Here is a 23,903-nt window from a genome sequence, read left to right as displayed (position 1 = left end):
TTTCCTTTAAATTTAATTATTTGCACTTTGACAATCAATCTGACAATATTTACAGATGTGAACAGGTCCAACTAGCGAATCAAATTCGTTAGTTGGACAAGGCTGTTGCCCAACCAGCGAATCACGACTGTATTGTGGACCGCATTTTTACAGCTTTAAATATTTCTGATACTCTTAAAAGCATCCTAATAAGCTTTCTCCCGCAGTAAAAACATTTTTTATGCTGCAACATGGCCCCACCTTTCAGCGATTATATCCGATCGATGGTTAATTCATCGAACGTGGTCATGGATCTGACCACTGTTCTATTTATAGAGGATTTGCAGAAGCATTCCCCTGAAAATCGATGCTTTTTATTTAAGTAAACAATTGGAACTGCGAAACATGGCTTACTTTAGTAATAGACTTCAACTTCCGCGATTTTAATATTATTCGCTTGGATGACTCTTATAGAGGAGCAGACTTGTTATTTACTCACATAATGTGCACAAAGGGCGAAATACACCGATGAAAAAAGAGCAGGACAAGAGCACTGCGATGTGCAGATCACCCACAGAGAGAAACTTGAAAACGAAAAAGAGAAAGAGCTGTGCACCAAGAGATGCTGAATTTCGCACAAAGATTCACCTTGAAGAGCCTCTTTTTTGTGCCTCCCCTCACTGGCAAACAGAGAGGAAGGCGAATAAAGCTACAATTTAGATATACTTTGATCGGAGGAACTTTTTTAATCAAAAAAGAAAGACATAATCCAATGTCCAAAGCAAATTAATCAAGCAGCAGATAAAAGAACAACGGCAAGAAATGATTAGTGAACAAAACAGGCAACATTTTTATTTGCGTTCCGTGTACTTATTGCCTAGTTCCAATGAACATCTACGAATTCCCTGTTGGCAAAGATGATACTCTCGGTAGGGCTTAACCAAAACTTGATCCAATGAGGTCATGATGGCCGCGTATTTAGAAAGTGCCTTGTCGTACTCTCCGTGCTGATAAAGACTAGTCGCTTCGTTGAACCGATTCAACATATCTATGTTCTGTAAATAATCGAATCGTTATTCGCGGTAATAATATGCATTATCAAGACTCTACCTTCAACGATGTAAAACAACTATCAATATCCGTGAACTCTCCACACTTTTCACACCTAAATGAATTTTGGGGTGAATTAGCTGTGAAGATCAATGCATTGTTGCATGATTCCCTTCCTGCGCATTTGAATCTCACCATATTGGGGCTCATTTCGTAAAACGTAGGCCAATTTTCATCACACGCCTGACAATTGCAGTCGAACTTGTATATTGACTTCAAGGTGTTCCGCCTTTCCCGTCGATCAGATCTTGCAAATAATTGTCCATAGTTTTCGGCAACAACCGAACCCGCTGGAATGTTTTTAATCGTCCGAACAAAGACTGCGTTTCCGACGAAGTACCTGGTTATTCCAGGGTCGCACGAGTGATTGAACAGAACTAGTGTTGGATAAAGTGCAGCTCCAATGCAAATGGAGTATCCGGGATCCGATTCCTTCCTGCGTAGAAGTTCGGACACTTCATGTGAATTGTAGGTAACTATTTGCATATTGTGAAGCAAAATTGTACCGAGAAGTTCGTCCAACTTCTCTCGTTTATAAAAGCCACCCAATTGAGAGATAGTGTTCAGAAAAGCTGCCATTACAGTCCATTTAAGATAATCCTCTGGGCTTCTTTGCTCAGAATGGGTCACAAATTTGTATACTCTTCTATAATCGTGTGCTGGTAGTCTACGAAGTAATAAAATCTGTTATAAATATTATGGAAAGATCAAATATTAACCAACCTATCAGTATGCTCACTTGCCAGTTGTTCCAATTCATCCTTAAGTCCGTAGAAATAGCCTAATGATTTTTGTGTTACAATCCTTAAAGCAAGCATGCAAACGACATTTGCTCCAGAGCTTCTCAAATATGGCAGAAACCCACATTCGAACCTATGATAACTGGAACAAGCCGCGTCTTGGCATCGCTGCGAACAAAAGACGACGTCTACACACCTCGAACAGCAGAAAAGAACTTCCACTCGAAGGCAGCAATGATCACAGTGAGTTGAACTGCATTCACTCATTACAACTGATGCGTGCGGTAATTCTTTGAGCACCAACTGGTTTGGTTTCAGATCGGCCCTCGTGCGTGCAAATCTGCCCTCATTTTCAGTACAATCAATGAACACCGATTTATCGACGTGGGCCACAAACTTTTTAGTCAAACTGTGTTTCACCGGTTCCAGATACCTTTTCACGGTCGCTATGTAAACCTCCAGATCCTCCACCTTTTTTTTCGTTGCAATAATCATTTCCTTCTGCATTTCCGGGCACAAATTCGAGTCGCCGAGTGCTGTGCAAGTTTCCCTATAAACGATACGTCAAAATATGGCAAAATTATGCATTCTTATTCTAAACCTGTAGAAATCAAGAGCAGCCGGGAGATCTTTTAACGCAATATAACAGCGTGCCTTTCGCTCCATCAACTTGTACTGCATACTGTTGGGATAGTATAGGTAGATTGATAAGTCTATATCCTTCAAAGCTTCCTCGAATTTGTTAAGATGAAATAAAGCTGCGGAACGGTTTGCCAAGACGATAGACTTTTCCAGACCTGAAATTATAGCCATGCATGAGCAGTGAATTAAATAGAAAGAACCACTGTGAAGGTTAACAGAGTCTTTTTGTGCTTGGCATTAAGTTGCAATAAAACTTCCAGAAATATTTTGAAAATCACATTTTGTCCGAATTTATGTCAACCTTACTGACAAAGCAATAAACGATTGCGATAGCGATTGTGGAATTTCTGTAACAATCAAGGGCGATTGGTTCAAAATTTAATATCCCTAGTAAAAAATATCATTCTATGCATATTACTAAAATTAATCCTATACGGAGTTTGCTGTAATTTATCGACAAATATTATTCACAGTGACGAACGGACGATAGACGGCGGTTATCACATCCTTGAACTACCAAAACAGCACGCAACGGGACGTCTAGTGGTTCTCCTCGGACCCGTAAGGAATCCTCCAATATGGATCAAACCTTCAGGTCGTTTTCGTTTTTGGTTGATGCAAGTACAATGTTGAGAATGAATACGATCATGTTATGGCGCTCTGGCGCTAGTCGGTATCACATAAACAGTTCAGGAGACTTCTGATAACGCGAAAAAGAGAAAGAGCGGGTCTAGTTCTGATAATGATTGATTTCAGGAAGAGCTGTATGAAGGACTAATAGAGAAGATCGCGACTTTTTAGTCTCCTTCGGCCCCAGAGGGAATCCATTAGCCGTCCAGTGCACGCCCAGACAATGTGTTCTATATCGTGACAGCCGTCGCTACAAGCGCAGACACCACTATCCACCATCCTAGTACGTCGGATGGGTCGCATATGGGTCATTCCACGCGAAGTGATCAAGGCACGTGTAATCGACCTTCACGGATTTGAATTTGGAGGAATTGTTCATCTAGGGCCAATATATAAAAACCTAAATTTTTGTGTGAATTGAACCACTCCTCGGGTCATGGAAGCACCCCCCGTTTTGGCAAATTGCCAAAACCCTTGATTTTCTTTTGATCATATCTCCGGTTCTATTTACTCTAGAATAAAACCGCAAGATGGCTTTTGAAGAAAATTGTTCAAGGAATCTAGAAAAAATGTTAATTTTTGGTGGCAGTGCTGCAACTATGCGATTTTTTTCTATTAAATTAAATTTTTAATTAAAATTCCTGTTCCTCAGACATTTTTACATAAAAACACTTCTAAACTCAATATATTTGAGCGGATCCTGAGATACACCGTTTTGAAGAGAAACAACCGTAATTTTTCATAAAAAAACGCAAGCGCGCAACACTAAAAAACCAACTTAAGTATTCTGAGTTCAAACATAATTTTTCGTGAAGCAGACGAGAAATTATGAAAAACAACGTTTTTGGTTTGCTTCTAGCAGATCAGGGACGTTTAAAGATTTTCTCAACTTTGGCCTATAAAAATGGATTTTTATATGAGAAAATGAGAGTTTTTCCCTTCAAAACGGTATATCTCAGGATGCGCTCATATTATATTGAGATGATGTTTTTTATGTAAAAATGTCTGAGGAACGCGATGGCATTAGAATTTTCATGTAATTAAAATATATGTATTGAGATAAAAATAACTTTTAATATTAAACTGAAAAAATCGCATAGTTGTCAGCATTGCCGCCAAAAAATAATATTTTTTCTAGACTCCTTGAACAATTTTCTTCAAACGCCATCTTGCGGTTTGATTCTGGCGCCGCTGTTGTTTATTTATTCCATTACTGCGACAAATGTGCAACGATAAAGGTGTGGTAAATATTCCAAACATTATTATTCTAAGTTTAAACAAAAATCGTAAAAAATCACCCTTCATTGAACGTTTTCAGTTCCAGCCGCTCTACATATTTATCATTCTCTTTGGTCCATTCGACCTAATGGCCCATTCGGCCTAATGGGCCATTTGTCCTAAAGGCCCATTCGGCGTAGTGATCCTTACGGCGTAAAGACCCGTTCGGCCTATGGACCCGTTCAGCTAAATGGCCTTCGGCCTGGTGGCAGTAGGCCTAACGGCAATCGGCCGAACGACATTCGGCCTAATAACCCAGCACCGAAATGATGCATTATAATGTACAAAAGTTTTGATCAATTTGCTTCACTCAAATTTGTAAAAAAAATGGCAAAAGTGTTTTTTCACGATGAAACAGCCAGGTTTTTAACCCCCTTAATTGAAAAATTATCTCGAAAACTGAACGTAGAGATTGAGTATTTTTTACGTAGAATATGCAAGCAAAATTCGAAATAAATCAGTTAAGTAGTTTTTAAATGACAGTTAAAACCGCAAATGGTTTTTTATCCAGAGACATTCTATAAAAAAGCTCTAAAGATCACTTTAGGGTAAAAAACTACAAGAGTTATATGAATAAAATCGTTGTTTAAGGAACACCCTAAAGATAACATTTGGATTTCTCGATGAATAGAAAGTGTGAAAGAGAGAGCTTGCGATACGCAAGCAAATTTGTCTAAAATGTGTTGTTCTGTAAGACAGTCTTGTTGTTTCCCGAACCGTTTAAAAGTTCCTTAAAAGATCTTGCTGCAATTAGAACCACACTAGCTTCTGTTCAAATGAAAAGAAGCGTCTTGTAAAGTACAACTTTCCTGTACGTAGTACATTTCTTGCCCCCGAGAACGAGAGCATTTCTGTTAATTTTTTGGTTTTGTGCCGTTACTATCCCTATCATTAAACCCTCCTCTTCTCTAAACGTTTCCATCAGGAATATGATTGTACGGTAAGGTACAAATCTTCGCACAACATAGGGAATTACGTTCTGATATGCTCAATCGCTTGGGAATCTTAGCGTCAACGTCCCTCGCTCAACAAAAACACAACATATGACACGATTATGCATACATAGGAACATTGTTAGATTTCGAGCGTCAGTAGATCGCACCCAATGTAGTATATAGAGGTATGGCGAAGATGGCACTTTGGTATTCGTAAGATGAATCTTACATGAGTGGTGTGAGTGATCACAGAATAAATCGACTTGCTTTCGTCATACCGTTCGTTCCGCTTTCATTGAATCGTGTGAACGCTATGACGTCGACCCGTTGTGCTTCTGGATTGTTTACATTATTTGATTGCCCACACTAACAAACCGTGTGTTCTGCCACACCAATTGGATCGCACCACACTGTCTGCTATAAAACGGAGGTTGAAAAACTCACACAGTTACACGACCTCAATCATCTTGTTTTGCACAACAACTAACTCTCAACTCAAGCCTCGAAACGATGAATGAATATTATAAATATCGCAGATATTTTTAAACAAATATATTCCTCATCGTATTCCTTAGTATGCTTGGTAAACTTGTTTTTCATTCATGACAATAATGAAACCATCACTGAACTTTGCACCTCCTCACCATTTTCCGATGGGATCAGAAGAAAAGCTTTGTTGTAGCATTTCAGCGCATCACTCCACTGTTCATACTGTAACGCCTGGTTTCCCAAATCTCTCTGTTCCAACGCCGATTGCAGACATTTTCCAAACTCATTTTGTCGCTCGAGTTTCCAAAGATCACTGCAACGTTCCGCGATTACTTCATTCACAAATCGAACTCGTTGTTCGTCGTTTTCCATACGTGAAAAGGCTTGAAATTCGCGCTCGCTAACCGTTGCACGAAAACTTTCATAATCTTGGTGGAAAAATCCTTCCAGTTCACAGACTTCCATTTTTAAAAGGGATTGATTAATAATGCACCACCCAAGCCTGACCTGTGTCGTCTTTCGCAAACGGAATAATGCACGAGAGTGGCAAAAAATATCGTGCATTAGTCGTTTTTACTACATCAACTCCCAACTCTTTGTTGTCTATTTATATAATACTAAGTGCGCTTAAACAGCTGTAAACAATATTTTTTGTGAGTGAACGAGTTGATGAATAATTCGAAGGAAGCTAACTAACTGATTAGCTGCATATTTTTTCAAACAAATTTTATTAGAATTAATGAAGGCTGAATCCAAATTGATAAATTATAACATTTTCGACTTCAAAAAATTATTTATTTTATACATACTGACAGCGAAAGATCATGTTGTGATTAGAAACATAGCGCATTTAGATGAACTCTGATGAAAACAGGAATGCGCGCGCATCTTATTCAATGAATTTTGAACTTATTCTCAATGGGTTCATTGCGGATCATTTCACGCGGAATAGTAAAAATGCAATTCGAAAAAAATGATCTAAATCTCACAAAACCAATGTGCTTATTGGCCTGCGCTTGGGAAACACCCAAGCTAGAATGCTTGTGCAAGAAGTTTTTTTCGATGTTGAAAACAATATCATGAAATAAGGTTATCATGAATTTTGCTCGCTGAAATGCTTGTTGCATTTTATGAAATCAATATTAATTCGTCAAAAGGGCGAAATTGTTTTTTGTAAACAAATTTGATTCGCTCACTAGTCTGCTGCAGAGTGGAATTTCATGAAAAATATGCGTTAATGTAAATATTTACCCTTCGTAGAAGTAATTTCAATTGTTTTCTGCTTTGAAAGTATAGTAAATTAAGAGAAACCGGCAAAATAAAAGTTTGTTTACAAATCTTATTCGCCCTTTTGCAAATTTAGTATGGAAACGATCAATTAAAAACATGCTTCCGTTCCAAAACTACAAAGAAAGGAGCTTATGCTTTCAGAGCTAATACTCTTGACTTACGCATAGCTTGAGCGAATAATTCTAATAGTTATTTCTGTCTATGTTGATAATATCGTATCCATAATTTTTTATCCCCAAGCTTTCCATAAAGAGGCTAAATTAAGGGTGACGATATGTAACCATATTCATGGTGACATTAAGATACAGTAACCCGACGGATTTAGGTGGGAAAGTCTCGGATTTTAAGTACTTGTCCGGTATGATCAGACATCCCGGAAAATAAACCGTATTTCCAACATACTGATTTTTATTCTAAAATATTGTATTGTACATATCCATTGCACAAAATAATTATAAAAGATTTTGAATCGGGGTATTAAATCCTTGAATTACGTAGAGAACGTGTAAATTGAGACAATTAATTCTGTTTCTCACAATGCCTTTGCCGACTTCTAGTAGCTTGTAGCTCACGAATTTTTGCAAGCAGTTTCTTAGATTTCCAAAAGCTGCGCAAATAACGTACATCTTGAAAAGATTTCTTAAGCCAGTGACGCATAACTGTTTCGCTGGAAGAGCAAACGTGGTGCAGAATGCTACGACCCTGACATACTCGGACATGTTTTGGATAGTGCTGCAGAAGTGTCTAGATGATGACAACTTCAACATTTTTTTTTAGATTTCTTTGACAAGGGCTCAATGCGTTAATATAACTGAGCCGCGAATCTTTTAAGTTATTACAATAAGTAAAACAAAAAAAAATACTAAGATTATCAGTCAGCCAGATCTTGTTGACGCAGTTTGCTACTGCTTCTTGAGATCCTTTGCCTTGGTGGTCAGACATTAGTTGCCTTACTCGCCGCAGATTGGGGGTCATTCAGTCTTCCTTCTCTCGCGTTATCGTTAACGTCCATGTCATCATCGATACTGTTTTCTTGCTGTTCGCGATCAGAGGTTCTTATTTGTTTTTTTGTTGTTATGGGTCGCTGTTGTAAATACATCTTCATCGATATTTGCTTTTTTATTGCTGATGCTCTAGTTGTTGGGTCATTGTTTTTAGTTTAATTGTAAGTGTCGGTAGCTACTTGTTAGATTTGGCTGTAATAGATGAGTTTGGACGAATTGATTCAGCGCATGTTTTTTCCGTAATGGGCCGTCTGGTTACAGAATTGGCATGTATGGGTCGCGCCAGCAAACCGGATATCAGGCTTCACCGAAATCGCCGGACCGACCCCGACACCGGGTAGCTCGTAAGTTGGCTAGATCCACCACCGGGAATTAGACCGAATAGACCACGTCGAATAGCTAGCAGTAAATCGTTGCGGCGCCGTTGAGTAAGCTAGGTCCACCGCCGGGGACTAGATCGAGTAGATCGGGACGAAGCGGGGAGCTAAATGGCTCACGGAAATTAACATCGGTATTGGAGAAATTTACCGTTCGGTTTCGGGAGAACCTCTCTCACCGGGGAATACTCCTTCAGAGTAGGCTGGGTCCATTGTCGAGGACTAGACCGAGTAGTTCGTAAATAAGTAAAGGTGAGACCTGAATGGCTCATCGGAGAAGTGGAGCGAAATGGAACGAGAGGGAACCAAAGGGCTTAAAGGAGATCCGGTGCTAAATGGCACTGGACGGGGAGCCAAAGTGCTCAAAAAGTTGTGGTGCTAAAACCAAAGAAGAATCGTAATCGAGAGAACTTCCTTCGCCGGAGAACTCTCCGTCGGCGTACGCTAGATTCACCACCGGGGACTAGACTGAGTAGACTGCGACGAGATACCACCAGACGTGGGTCGTCAGGGCACCAGTAAACCGGACGACCTGCTCCACCGGAATCGCCGAGCTGACCTCGACACCTGGTTGGTTGGCTCGGTATCGGGAGAAGTTCGCTCGCCGGAGAATTCTCCGTCGGAGTAGGCTATATCCATCGTCGGGGACTAGACCGAGTAGTTCGCGAACAAGTCAGGAGCTCAACGAGTAAGTGGAACTGAATGCCACGAGACGGGAGTTGCGGTGCTGAACGGCACAAGGGAGACGAGTCATGGTGCTAAATGGCACAATCCCCAGTAACAATTGAAGTTTTATAGCACGTTACAAGTGCAATCTAAATTTTATTTTTTTATTTTTATATTTTAAAACTATCATAAAACCACAATTGTTACTAGGGAATGAAGCCGAAAGGCTCGGAAAAGTAGACAATCAGAAGTTTACCGCCCAAATTGCCTTCGAAGAGGAAGAACAATAAGTCTCGATCCACAGCTAGCTTTTCGACTGCCATGCAGAAATTGCCAGTCTATGGGGATGGTGGAGAACTGGTGGTGTGCAAGAGGCCGTGCTGTAACCAAGCTCTGTTCAAGAGCAGTGGTCCTAGCGGGTGGGGTGGTGGTTGATGTGTGCATTTTTTCCTGCAGTGTCAGGGCTTTTTTGGAGGTTTTTTACCTACCTTTTACCCAACCGATTGCAGTCTGTCGTATTTTATTTGTTTAACAATATCCGCAGTTTTATATATTTGATAAGACTCATGATTCATGCGTCTGTGCCACACTACATTTTCACGTATCCCGCTGAGTGTTGTCCGCAGCACTTTTCGCTCGAAGACTCCGAAGGCTTTCCTATCAGCCTCCCTCAACGTCCACACTTCATGGCCATAAAGAGCGACAGGGAGGATCAGTGTCTTGTATAATGCGAATTTTGTTGGCGTTTAAAAATTGCGGGACCTAAGCTGGTTACGTAGACCGTAAAAGGCCATGTTGGCAGATGCAATAAGCCTTTTTACCTCACGGGAAACATCGTTGTCGTAAGTCACAAGTGTACCCAGATAAACGAATTCTTCGCCCACTTCAAACACGTCGACATTACCTCGGAACCAACACCACTAGACCTACCTCTCTCTTTACCAGTGATCATGTACTTTGTCTTGGCTAAGTTGATGACTAAGCCTATCCTCGCTGTCTCCCTCTTAAAAGGCACGTAGGCCTCTTCCACTGCACTACGATCGAATCCAATTATATCAATATTGTTCGCAAAACCAAGGAGCATATGCGACCTTGTGATGATAGTTCCGCTCCATTGCACGCCAGCTCTCCTGATAACTCCTTCAAGAGCAATATTGAACAGAAACTTGGAAAGTGTATCGCCTTGCTTCACTCCATCTAAGGTCCCAAATCATGTTCTGACATAATCTGCCACAGCTCATTTCTCTTCACTGAGTCATCCTTAAGTAGCCTTAACATCAATGAACAGATGGTGGTTCTGCAAGTTGTACTCTCGGAATTTGTCTAGGATCATCCACAGGCTGAATATCTAATCCGTCGTTGATCGGCCATCACGAAACCCAGCCTGGTATTCGCCGACGAAGGACTCCTCAAGCGGTCTCAGCCTACAAAATAGGATACGCGACATTATTTTGTACGCCGAGTTCAGGAGAGATATCCCCCTGAAATTAGCACATTCCAGTATGTACTTTTTCTCGTTCTTCCCAGGAACTTTACCGGTTTTCACCTCACGTACAGCGTTCTTAACCTCGTCTAGTGTTTGTGGATCCATAGCTTGTCCGTCATTTTCAATGCTTATCCTGTTCCTAGATACACTTTCACTTCCGCTATTCAACAAAACCTTGAAATACTCTTTCCAGGCAGCCACCATTGTTTTGTGTGTCAGCAAATTTCCCTCTCAGTCATTGCACATAACGGACACTGGCTCTGATTTTTGCCACGCACCGTTGACAGTTGCATAAAATCTCTGCACATCATTCCGGTCCATGCTTTCTTGCGCTTTAGCAATCACACTTCTTCGTGCTGCCTTTTCTTTTTGCAGTGGATTAGTTTCTCGGCACTTCTCGCTTCTCCGTACCGCTCTCTGTTGAGGCTTGTACCAGCCACTAGCATCCGGCTACTGGCCGCATTCTTCTAGTTCGTCACTCTCTGGCAGTCTTTATCGAACCAACCGCTTCGTTTGCGCCACTGAGCAGTACCTATCACTTCTCGCGTAGTTAAAAGTTTTTTGATGCACTCTAAAAAAAGAAAAAAAAAAGACATAGGGGAATTATGGTTGGAACCGAAAAATGTACTACCAAAATACTATAAGTTTGATGCAATGAAATTATTGCTTTATACCTTTTCGTAAATTCAAACTTTTTTGGCATTTTTCGCACAAATAGGCTTATTCAAATAGGCTTATTTCGCACAAATAGGCTTATTCGCGACAACATTTGAGCACATAAAAACATAAATAAAATATTTCGCACCGATATGGACGTATGTCTGTTCTATTTAAAAATACATGATTAATTGATATGTAAAAAGTGCTTTCAAAAATAACGCCGAAATAAGTGCTTGTTAGTAAAGATATTATGTGCTGTCCACACGAAAATCAGGGAAATCTAATTAAAAAGTTTAAGAAGTCCAACTTTTTTTCATACGATTCCAGTAACTTAACTGTTTCTCTTTATAACTCGCTTCATACATTTTAGCATATTAGAAGACCCACCCTAAAAGATAAACCTAGTTACGCAAATGATGGCAATCTGTTCACGCACAACGAAATGCAGGATTGCGCATGCCCCAAGCGTTGCAATGAAAACAGAAGCCACAGAATGAGTTCCAAAAATAATTCCTCTGTTTTCCACACCCGCTGCAGGCATTAGATTTCCCGCTGTAAACCAAGGCTCGTTGGTTCTAACCGGCAGATGAATGAAAATAAACACTCACCGATGAATTTCACTGATTCAGATAAGCGAATGTGAAAATCGTTTAATAACGTCACTCGTCATCCAATTTTCACCGCATAGGGCTGTGTGTAGAAAAGTTTTCCTGTCGCCATTTTTGCTGCTTCGAACAAATGGAAATTTACAAGAAAGATGGATTTTTCCAAAAGTTCTGTGAAACTTCACGTAAAAACATAAACCAGAACGTGTTCAATGATTTCGCTCAATTGGACAGTGACGAGAAGCGATTCGGATTCATAAATTCGCTGAAATCAGTCGTGGCGGAGCTTAAGTTGGCACGTGAGTTTAATGGCAAAAATTTGGATCAATCGTTGAATTTCAAAAATCTTGGAAACAAGGCGTTTCAAAGGGAAAGCTGGAATGAGGCATTGGCCTATTACAATATGTGCTACATGGCTACTCCCGATTCAAATGGTGAGTTCACAGCGCCGGCAGTAAGTACACGGGATAACATAACCTGATTTTTCTTTGGATGCTCCACTTGTTCTACTTAAATATACATTTTAAAATAATTGTCTTCTGTTCGCTATTTATTGCTTATTTTAGAACAGGGAAAAGCCATAATATTTGCAAACCGGTCTGCTGCACTGTACCATTTAGAAAAATACGATCTTGCCCTAAAAGACATTCAACGGGCTATCAGTCACCATTACCCGAAAGAAATGATGTATAAACTAAAGGAACGCCAGGCACGCTGTTTTCTCGGTAAAAAGGATCATGTGAGTGCACTCAAGTGCTTTAAGTATGTAATAAAATACTACAATTTGAAATATTCAGAAAAAAAGTAAATCTTTCCTTTTCTAGAGAAACCGTACAAGCTCTGGATGACTGTCAACTGCCGCTGGAGCGACGACAAAAGTTGGAACGGGACGCTCAAATCATGATTATTTTACTTCCGAAGAACATTGAGGCAGAGAAAAAACTTGCTAAATCTAGGAAACCAGAAAGAGTGGCGCCAAAGAAACCACCAGTGCCGGATCACTATGTTGACAAAGCTCTTTACATCGACTGCACGGTAGATGAGGGTCGTTTTGCGAAAACCCATAGCGATCTGAAGCCGAACACGATTGTGCTGTTAGAAAAACCTCATGTTTCCGTTTTGCTAGAAGAATACAGTTTGAGTCACTGTAGTAAGTGCTTCAAACGAGTTTCCGTTCCAATTTGTTGTCCAAAATGCTCTGATGTAATCTTCTGCTCCGAAAGTTGTGCAAAAGACTCGAGCTTCCATCAGTTCGAATGTGGCTTTCTACCAATTCTTTGGAAATCTGGAGCTTCGATTACATGTCATATGGCATTGCGTATGATCACACAAAAACCAGAAGAGTACTTTCTCAAACTACGCTCTGAGTTGGGAGCGTTAGTGAGCGAAGATACGGATAAGTACGATGTGTAGGAGCTACGCTTTGGTAAATATACTTAGATCCTACGTTTCAGGCTAACCAACGATGATTACAGAAGGGTTTACAAACTGGTAACTCATGAGGAAAAGCGTTCAGCAGAAGATTTTTTCCAGCGAACGCTGATGGCTAGCTTATTGAACGCATGTTTAACACTTGGTGGATACTACAAAACAAAGGATTCTGAGAGGTAGATTGGTAGAGTTAACAGCCATGTCTACATTTTATCCCTATCATTATCCACAGTTTCATCGGAGGCCTCCTTTTGCACAATCTGCAGCTACTTCAGTTTAATGCTCACGAAATATCAGAACTCCAACGGGAAAACGAACGTGATGTAGGAAATTCGGTTTTTATCGGAGGTGGCCTCTATCCGACTCTAGCACTATTTAACCATTCATGTGAGCCAGGTGTTACACGCTACTATCGTGGCAATTCTGTTTGTGTCAGAACGGTCAAAAACATTTCGGCCGGTTCCATGGTCGCCGAAAACTATGGTCCGATATTTACCCAGGTATCCCGAGAGGAACGCCGGAATACGCTGCTGAATCAGTACAAGTTTGAGTGCTGCTGTCGCGCTTGTGCGGAAATTTGGCCCAAGTTTTCCGATATGGACCCTAACGTGTTGCGCTTCAAGTGCGATGGAGGCAAAATATGTTCCAATGTGCTGAAGATTCCCGCAGAAATCAACGAGTTTATGGTGCTGTGTACCGAGTGTGGTGAACACACCAACATTATGAAGGGACTAAAATCATTACAGGTATGTTGCGGGGTTTTAGATGTGTATGTTATACTGAACACGATGTTGTTACCCTTTCTGCAGTATCTATTTCGGATTACTTTAAAGTCAAACCAAATGTAGGGTTGGAGAAAATTAGACTTCAGACCCGAGCAACTTTTTGCGTTTTATTGGAGTCCTAGAACAACTGTGATCAGTTGTTCTAGGACAGTTGACTATCAGTTCGATTAGGATTTACTTGGGATCGATTCCTTGGCGATCGACTTTAAAAAACTATCCAAGAGTCGCACGTTGATCCCAAAAGAATAATCGATATGTGTCTTTCATGCCAATTTAAAGCTTCGAAGACGTTGAAGAAACAAACATTAGAAGAGATACAATTTTGACGACTTCGACAAAGTTCCAGGAGAATTAAACTTTGGCGAAGATAATAAATTTGTGTTCGGTTTCTGACTGGAAAAAGAGCTTCCATTTTCCGAAAGTTTTCAATTTTTCAAAAATACTCAAGAAATTCAAAAAAACTGTGTCGCTTGACTAATCAGTGAACTTTCATGTTTATGCAATATGAAGAAAATAAAAAACCAACTAACATTTATTTCTGCCCTTTGAATACTGTGTTTTGAAATCAATGTCGTCAACCATACTGTATTGTTGTTGGTTGTAAATCTTTGTTGTTTTTTTAGTCTGACGGATGGTTCATTTTAAACTTGCTTAGCAAAGAATGGTATAGAAACAGCTCAGATATTGGAAATTATCGACAAATACGAAAAATGTGTGCATTTTTATAAAACGGGAAAACTCGATACGGCGGTTTCTTCAGGAATCAGTAGCGACTGGCTTAAATGGCACGGTCCTCATGTTGATCGGAGATTTGTGCCTTGCCATGATTTGTCTGCTCATTATTTCCCTGATGGGCAGGATTGGGGAAGTGATAAGGTTTATTGGCAAACGATAGGCAGAGAAACAGAGTATCGGTATGCGGATAAAAACGCGAAGAGAAAACCGCGCCGGAGAAGAATGTTTTACAACACGTTTGTTCGGTTCAATGTTAGGTAAGATATTGCGTAGTAACGAAAAAATAAAACTGTCATTTGCAGACATCCCAAGTAACAATTGAAGTTTTATAGCATGTACAAGTGCAATCTAAGTTTTATGAGTGGCTATAAAACCATTATAAAACCTCAATTGTTACTAGGGATCGACGATGATGGTCTACGTGCACAAAGGGTGTAATCGTTATTGCGCGATTACACCCTTTGTGCACGTAGACCATCATCGTCATCGTATGATGTAATGTAATGATGACGTCAACACTCCTCGCGAATTCAACCTACAGTCAGGCCTAAATCCATAGCGAACCTCTCGACCTTCGTTGCACCGAGCGGTTTTGTGAAGACATTCGCCACCATATCCTCCGACGGACAGCACCTTAACTCGATAACTCCAGATGACAAAAGTTCACGAGTATAGTGATAACGCGTATCAATATGCTTCGTTTTTTTCTTTTGTTGATCTAGTGCAACAAAGTCTAGGCAGCTTCCATTGTCCTCGAATACTTTAGGCGGCTTGACTTGTTCCTCATTTAGCTCTGAGAGCGCGACGTGCTCTGCTTCCATTGTTGAGTCATGCAACCTTGCTTCCTACTAGCCCAGCTGACGGTAGCTCCTCCTATACGAAACACATAGCCGCTACAAGACTTTCTGTCGCTAGCATCATCCGCCCAGTCGGTGTCGCAGTAATCAATCAGCTCAAATTTCTCATTTGTTTTACCCAACTTCAACCTACACTCCACTGTATGAACCTTGTAGCGTATTACCCTTTGAGTCTCCAATCAACCTCCGATAGACAACTAATCTTACGGCTCAAGATTCCAACGCAAGCCGAAATGTCTGGTCGACTGTTCGTTGCGAAATATAACAAAGAACCAATCAAACTACGGTATTCTTCACTGTCTTCAAGGTTCTTTCCGTCCTTGCTTAGCTTGAAATAACCCGGGTCCATTGGATACTTGCACCCCTGTTGCTCTTTCATTTCCGAGACGCCTGACTAGTTTTCTAATGAAACTCTCCTGGCTGAGACTGTAGAAGCCACTCTAATCTTTTCGGACGCAAATTGCCAAAAAAACAAGATATTTTACTCAATGTCGTGATTTGTATCTTAACTTGCAACGCTCTTTCGGTATTATTGATTTCACTTTCCTGCTCACAACCACCATTCTCCATTTGATAGCTGCTTCCGGTACAGACACGAGTTTCTTTTACATTGACTAAATCGTAGCTCAATCAGGATTTGGGTTTTGGTTTGATGCCAAATCCTGGCCGCCTGCTTTAAGCCATATAAGCTCTTCCGCAATCTACGAACTTGATGAGCCTTCTTCTGTACAATAAACCCCGGCGATTGCCGCATGTAGATTTCCTCCCTTAGTTTCTTAGTTTAGGTACGCCGACTTTACGTCTAGGCGCTTAACTGTCATTTTTTGCCTTCCTGCACTAGCCAAAACGCGAAACGTTGACTGCATAGTAACCGGGGCGAAGATTTTATCATAATCAGAATCGAAGCGCTGTGTGAACCCCTGAGCCACGAGCCGTTCCTTGAACCTCTCAACATCGCCCTCGGCGTTCAACTTCTTTCGATAGACCCATTTGCTACCTATTATCACTGAGAACTGACATACAAGTAAACTTTTCAACTTGTGTAAGAAAAATAACTGTCGCTTTGAAATGACAACAGCAAGTAGACACTTGCCACTCGTCGGCGCTTCGATCGGCCAGCAATCACTATACGGAACTTGTAAGCAAACTTGGATACAATGGTGACTCACGCATGCAATCCTGTATACGATGGTAATTTTCAAGAAAAATAACTGTCGCTTTGAAATGACAACAGCAAGTAGACACTTGCCACTCGTCGGCGCTTCGATCGGCCAGCAATCACTATACGGAACTTGTAAGCAAACTTGGATACAATGGTGACTCACGCATGCAATCCTGTATGCGATGGTAATTTTCAACGTAAGTTTGTTCTAGCTTATATGTCTGTTCTCAGTGCTATTATGTTGTGATTGGTCGATGGATCTACTAGCTCCAACGTACCGTTCGAGATCAAGGATTGACACTCTTCCCTCGTGACTTTCAACCACTCCTCCTTTTCAGGTCCACCAACTGCTTCTTTGAAGGTGGCGGGTTAGTTATGTTCCATCGCAACGAGTGCCAATTCGTAATCCCTAAAACGAACTGGTAATACATTCCGCGTCGACCTTTGGCGCTCTTCCGTTCGCTCGCCGTTCGTCACATCACTTTCGTGCACCGTTCCCCCTTCAGCGGGAACTTCTTCTTCGGTATACATTTCTTCAGCACTTTCGTATTCGAACCTATCGTTTTCTTGATCAAGTGCTTCGTCGTTCTTAACATCGGTACAAGTTCCACATTGGGTTCAACCGGCCCAACGTTAGCTTCACGGTTCACTTTTTCGTTCGGATATTTATTCATTTGCAAGTCCTCCATAAATTTCTCATCACATTTAATTGTGATCCACTCACTTCCCGTATCAAGAAAACGATACGCTTTATGCTGGTTTGAGTAACCAATAAAAACCATAATTCGAGATTTTCTTTCTTTTCTCCACTGGAATCTGCGCCCAAGCTTCGCACCCGAAGATTCTGAAGTGTTCTTACGACTGGGTAATCTTGACGTTCCGTACCGGTGACGGAATCCTGCTGTATCGTGTGAATTGTACTTTAGTCGGCTTTCGGATTCTGTCTGGTTTCCGCCGATGCTTCGACATCAACCAACAGACACAACACTATTAGGAAAAGGAAACTCCTCCAAAAAGTATCGATCCGCCAAATTTCCTAGAACACTAGCTTCATTTTTTATATACAGTCCCATGCACTCATTGCGACTAGTGGATAATCCCCCAGACTTGTGAACAACTTTTCATTACCGGTCTATCCCCAGTACTGATACATGTGTCAGCAGCATCATCACAGCAAATACTACAAGTAAAAATATATTTAAAATGATCGTTAAAGCGGACGACGCATAGTTGTCGAGTGTAGTATTCGAAAGACTGTGGATCCGACTCAATTGAAACAACCGATTCTGAGTAGAAATTTGAGTTGGAGTTCTTACAGAAACCAGAGATAATAGCACATTATATGCCTGTTAGCGTGACTGGCGTACTCATTTCGTCTCGTTTTTCCTCATCGCCATTTTATATGGCAATATTCCATTAAATATAATAAAATAATGAAAGAAGTATACAACATACTTTCTCTTCCAGGACACCGACATGCTGTTCAAATCTGCCACTAAATTGCACGAGGCAGGCGAATACGAACAGGCACTGGCAAAGTACGTTGAAATGTTAAACATTATGGACGAAGTACTGGTTCCACCATACCGTGACTATCATCTGTGTCAGCAAGGCCTGCGAGCTTGCACGCTGGAGTTTGGAAACCGTTATGTGAAAATGACATCTAAGAAATAAAATTTTTAATCATGTATATTAAAATTGCATACCACAGAGTTACATATAACAGAATGTTCGAATATAAAAGTCAAACGACAGATAACAGACGTTTAGGCTCGCTTCGAAATGTGTGTAAATACCCATTACTTAAATTCCGAATAAATTAGACGTCTGAAACATGTTCCGCAAACGTAGGTAGGTGGCTCAGTAATCAACGCAGTTGGAGTGCAGCTGTCAAACACGTGTAGCAAATAGTGGACATAGTAAAACGATGATGATTTATCAATTTGAAAGTTTATACAGGTTTTTAAGGAAATTTTATTCCAAATGTCTGTTATATTTGATCGAACTCAGTACCGAACTTGGTGCAGATATCCCAATTACCTTCAAATAGAGTGTTAAGTTTTTAACAATATCAATTCTCGAGATGGACGTCTGTTCTTTGTGCCCTTACAGTGATGCGAGGCAAAGGACAATAACGCAAGAGTCACAAGAATCGTAATGGTGGTAGAGAAATTGATTTTGTTATTTAACTACGGTTTGAGTTCAAAATACGTGGTTTAAAGAAAGTTTTCACATCAAAAGTATTGTGTCCAATATTCGGTCCAATGGCAAAATATATGAATGAGTTAAAACATTCAAAAAGTTCACGTCGTTCTTAGTGAATAGTCAAAAACATTTCGTAACAAAACCCTTAGGGAGCGTGTGTGTGTTAAACCCAAATTTGTGCACATCCCAAACTTGATTCATGTTGGATTTTTGCGATTCGGATTCTCTTTTCGAGTTAAGAATCACATTTCGTATGTTGTTGGTAAAGCATCGGGAAGCCAGGGTTTCATTTTCCCTACGAGAGTCGGTGTCAACTCATCCAGCTCAATACCCTTCCGCATCGTAGAGAAACTGCAAGCGCCCTATTCATCTCAGGACGCATCGATTCCCCAGCTTTACTAGAGCGCGTCAACATTCAAGCAAGGTCTAGAACGCTATGCGAAAACGTTCATCTGACAGTGCCTTTTCGACGAACTAATCACACCGCTAATGCCGCTATCACGGAACTACAACGCCTCTTCAATCGTGTGTCGCACTTGTCCGACTTTCATTTGTCTGGGACCTTATTAAGGAATCGATTTCTGCAGTTTTTTAGATGTAATTAATTTAGGGGGCCTTCTATTCTCATGGTTTCAAAAAATCGATTTTTTTTCGTTGTTTAATTTCTATCTATATGTATCTGAGAATATGCCACAGAAAGGATTTGGTGAAAATCATATTCCTTAGCATGTTTCTGGTAACCGAAAGGTACCCCGTTTCTGAGATGGTACTAAGCGCTGCGCACCACGATGGCGCTTGTCTATGGAAAAATCATTGTTTAAAGAATTCACCGGTCCATTCTTGACAGTTCATATATATATGTGAGCGTCTGTGAAAGGTTTCTTGTCTTTTTTTTGGGACGAGATTATCATACAGAAGAAATAATGCGTCGGACATGTTGAGAAGCGTATGGGAACGAGATTACGAAAACTGAAGAAAGAAAATAAATGTATTGGTGGGAAAAGAAAGGGAATGTTGACAGACAAATCAATTGACCAGCTAACTAATTTTTATGGGCTGGCGATTCGGAGAAACTTTCATTCTGTACAACATATGCGAAATGCAAACTGGGCTTCCCTCGAACACTGTTCGTCATCGAACGAAAATCCCCAGCACTCAAAATGTTCACCCGGCGAGGACAGTTGGTGCAAGTGGCGTCAGGCTGAATTAAAAGGAACTATAGAAACTTTCGAACATGTCAGGATCTACGTAAGTCTATCATACCGAAAACATTAATGAGTACTGAATAGAGGAATCTGTTCCTTAGCGCCAAATCACATGCACAAATTCTGGCAGGCAGGTTGTCAATGTTGTGACTTATTTGGCAGTCAGTGTCTTCAACCAAGGATTTTCATCGATCTTACAAGCTATGGAGGTTATGGGAATTACCTTGGGGACTGAAGCTGAAAGATGTGCTACTCGACTCAACAGTGAACGTATAACTCGTTCTGAACGCAAAGTGGGTGTAGCGGCAAAACAGGCCCGAGTTCAACAGAGAGAGAGCAAAATGTGCAAAGCCAAGAACACTGCGGACCCGTATAGTAGATTATCTAGTAAGTTACTACTATCGAGTTATACACCGTACTTTATCTTTAAGAGCGTTTTCCCGAAAGTAGTATTTTTTAAGCGGTCAAGTAAGACTTTTCACAGAAGTACTGGTCCGATTTCAATAATTTTTTCTCCAATTGTTCAGAAAACATACCGCTATGTTTGCTCCAGGGGGATTTGCAATATATCAATTTGTTCCATTTTGATGGCTCCTAATAGGCCAAAAAATAACGTAAATATAGAAAATTTTCACAAATCGTTACATAACTTTTACAAATTATAAAATAAAAGAAATCCTACTTGTCTACACATAACCAACCTGACTATGATTATAAAAAAATATGAGTTTTCTGATTACATATTACCCAATTAGCCACAACTTTACATAAGCGGGACCCATGCAGTTTCAACATCAATGTCATCAATGAAGTTTTAAGGTCGCGAGAAATTTTTCTTGTCGTCTTGAAAAGTAAGTTTGAAAAGTCAAAACTTGTATCTTCAAAATAAAAAAAAGTTTCTAAATCCATTGAGTGGATGCTTTACAATGTATTCCCAAAAGTGCTTAATTTTAGGCCTCGCGAGTAGAAGACCCCCGTAAGTTTCCATCATTGGTGCCAAGTGCGGCCTGTTGATGTGTGTGTAAGTAAATAAATAAATAAATCATGTGTTATTCATATCTTTTCCGAAGACTGCAAATATGTATCATTCATTATACTAGTCGGATCTAGGCCCATTTGAGGTTACTGAGCACAATAACAAAATTATTTCGTTATAACCAATTTCATCCTTTCTTTGGATTTTGATCAATATCTCGTGTGAAAATTGTCCGATCAATACAATCAACAAATTGTTCAAAGTATGTTCTCTACCCAATAATATAAAAAACACATGTAGAGTTACAAGCAAGCACAGTCGGAATAAAAAAAGGTCAAAAATAATTGTTGGTAAGGATTGTTTCGGTGGGGGAAAACTCCGATTTGATAGCAGTTGACTGCACAGCTTCAAAGCTGTAATGTAATTCAACAGGGTTATAAGTTAGGTTATACAATTCAACAAACAATTTCACCACTTACTTATAAGTGTTTCTACCATCTTCTAATCCGAAACTTCCTATCCAATGAGATCACGACTATAATACTAAAATTGAATAATAATTATTTTTGTTCATATTGGTCACAGCACTACCTACGATCAATTAATTTTGAGATAATAAAGATGATATGAGCAAGATTATATTAGGCAATCCATTAGACGTTTGTTTGACAATTCAGCGGTGGGTTCTGTCAACAAGTATATTCCTGCGCACAGAAAAACTCGTCCGACAAACAACTTTGTTAGTCCGATTCGTTTGATGTTGGATCGAATCAACGATATTGTCGGACGTCGCACCCCTCGGAGTAACGTCAGAATAAGTAAAGAAGAAATAATCAGCTGATCAGAAACGTCTCATGGATTGCCTAATTATAAAGAATTCTGGCTAACTAACCAGCGTGCACGTTATCACTCCTTCTCGTCTCAGTGAACGGTGACAAACATGCTTCAAAGCGAAAACAATGGAAACACCAACGACAATCCTAATCTCTTGTTCTGCACCTACGCAAAATGCCAATTGGCATCTTTACGCAGAAAATATGTATATAGGGCGCTACATGCTTGAGGTGGATGTTTTGCTTATGAACGGTCAACATGGTAGAAAATTTTCAAAAGCATTTGAAATTTTTGGATTTTTTAAATTGACCGTATACGTATAAAAACTGAAAGTATAGTGAAAGAAAACTAATTTTCTTTAAGACTGGCATTTTAACTCAGAAAATATGTATAGGGGGCGCTACATGCTTGATGTGGATGGTTTGCGTATGAAATGTCAAATTGGTAGAAAACTTTCAAAAGATTGCGTGATTTTTGCATTTTTAAAAAAAATTACCATTTCCGTATAAAAAAACTGAAAGTAAAGTAGAAGAAAACTAATTTCCTTCATGACGGAAATAGACTATACATATACACTATATACACTGTATACTACTGCAGAATATTTTAAAATTTTTCTTTCAGAAACGGTATAAAACAACTTCGTACAGAGTTGTGTATGCTCGAAACGAAAGCTAATTGTTACCACAAGTTAACTTATATTTGTTATGCTTTGATGAGTTGTTTAAATATTCCTAAATCAGGCGGTTGTGAACTCTAACATAGAAGCACAGTATACACATTTTCGATGATTTCTTATGTTTAACTTGGGTGTATCTACTAAAAACTATTATCATTAACTTCCAAATATTACCCATTCCATTACACTTGTTTACAAATTTTGGAGTGATTTCATGAGGTTAAGAAAAAAGTGTTTCCTAAGTCAATTTTTTGTCGCTGAACATGAAAATCATATCCATTTTTATTTTCAAAGAATCGTTTTTTAGACTTTTTGAAAAACGTGTTTTATGCGCTTTTTGCAGTTTTTGATAGATATCTCAGGAACAAATCTTCCGATTAACACAATCGACTCACTATTCGAAAGGTGTTGATGTATCCATTCCAAAAATGTATGACATGTTTGGATTAAATATCAAAAATTTTGGGTTAAGAGCAGCCAAAGCCAAAAAAACCTTTTTTTTTGTAAAATTACTCATTTTTAGTTAATTTTTCATAAAAAAAAATGATTTTGCCAAAAAAATCTTTTAAAATCTTATGTGACAGACAAACTTCTTATTTGAATTTTAAGCCTAAGATCACGAAAATCCGATGAAAACTGTTGATGTTATTAAGCACCGAGTGACAATTGTTCTGTTTATCACATATCTCTTTTGGTCTGAAATATTTACGCTACGGATTACGGATGGCGAGTAACGGTTTGTCCGGAATTTACTTTCAAAGAAAATTTTGACAGTTGGCTTTTAAGCCGTAATCATATGTTTGTCGAGATATGATAACACACAAACCAAACCCAGTAAAGTTCAGCCGGAAATGAACTGGAATTCTGGCTGGTTCCAGTGCGTGCACCGGCTCCAGTGACACAACCGATTCTAGTTAGAATCGGTTGTGTCACTGGAGCCGGAATACGAACTGGAACCAGCCAGAATTCCAGTTCATTTCCGGCTGAGCTTAACTGGGAAGGCGTTGCTTATGTTATAAAGGCTCGCACAGAGTGAAGCCAAATCTACTTATCGAACAGTCAGGTGGCTACCTATCGTGCAAAGTAAACAAACATTCTTCTTGCGGAGAACATGTAAGAAAAGTATCAGTGTTAAGAAAAATA

The 23,903-nt window shown here is 39.8% G+C and overlaps 2 protein-coding genes across 6 annotated transcripts; one reads left to right on the top strand and one right to left on the bottom strand.

Moving 5' to 3' along the window:
* Nucleotides 1-802: 802 nt before the first annotated feature.
* On the bottom strand, nucleotides 803-22,102 carry LOC131682261 (SET and MYND domain-containing protein 4-like). Of its 5 annotated transcripts, XM_058963617.1 has the most exons (8): nucleotides 21,843-22,102; nucleotides 21,727-21,790; nucleotides 10,649-11,197; nucleotides 10,071-10,564; nucleotides 2,431-2,626; nucleotides 1,813-2,379; nucleotides 1,090-1,756; nucleotides 803-1,034 (listed from the first exon to the last, which is right to left on the bottom strand). In XM_058963617.1, the coding sequence occupies exons 4-8, from the start codon at nucleotides 10,222-10,224 to the stop codon at nucleotides 831-833; spliced, it is 1,788 nt and encodes a 595-aa protein (XP_058819600.1). In that variant the 5' UTR covers nucleotides 10,225-10,564; nucleotides 10,649-11,197; nucleotides 21,727-21,790; nucleotides 21,843-22,102; the 3' UTR covers nucleotides 803-830. The 5 variants fall into 5 exon arrangements, with proteins under 5 accessions (XP_058819600.1, XP_058819602.1, XP_058819603.1 ...); XM_058963619.1 differs by lacking the exons at nucleotides 10,071-10,564; nucleotides 10,649-11,197; XM_058963620.1 differs by lacking the exons at nucleotides 10,071-10,564; nucleotides 10,649-11,197 and having other exon boundaries at nucleotides 21,727-21,845.
* LOC131682262 (SET and MYND domain-containing protein 4) lies at nucleotides 11,515-19,705 on the top strand. The gene is made up of 6 exons (XM_058963621.1): nucleotides 11,515-12,325; nucleotides 12,458-12,653; nucleotides 12,716-13,291; nucleotides 13,346-13,498; nucleotides 13,555-14,068; nucleotides 18,329-19,705. The coding sequence occupies exons 1-6, from the start codon at nucleotides 12,025-12,027 to the stop codon at nucleotides 18,533-18,535; spliced, it is 1,947 nt and encodes a 648-aa protein (XP_058819604.1). The 5' UTR covers nucleotides 11,515-12,024; the 3' UTR covers nucleotides 18,536-19,705.
* Nucleotides 22,103-23,903: the final 1,801 nt, after the last annotated feature.

This window comes from Topomyia yanbarensis, chromosome 2 (genome assembly GCF_030247195.1).
Source record: "Topomyia yanbarensis strain Yona2022 chromosome 2, ASM3024719v1, whole genome shotgun sequence".
NCBI lineage: Eukaryota > Metazoa > Arthropoda > Insecta > Diptera > Culicidae > Topomyia > Topomyia yanbarensis.
This window is presented reverse-complemented; position numbering and strand designations above follow the sequence as displayed.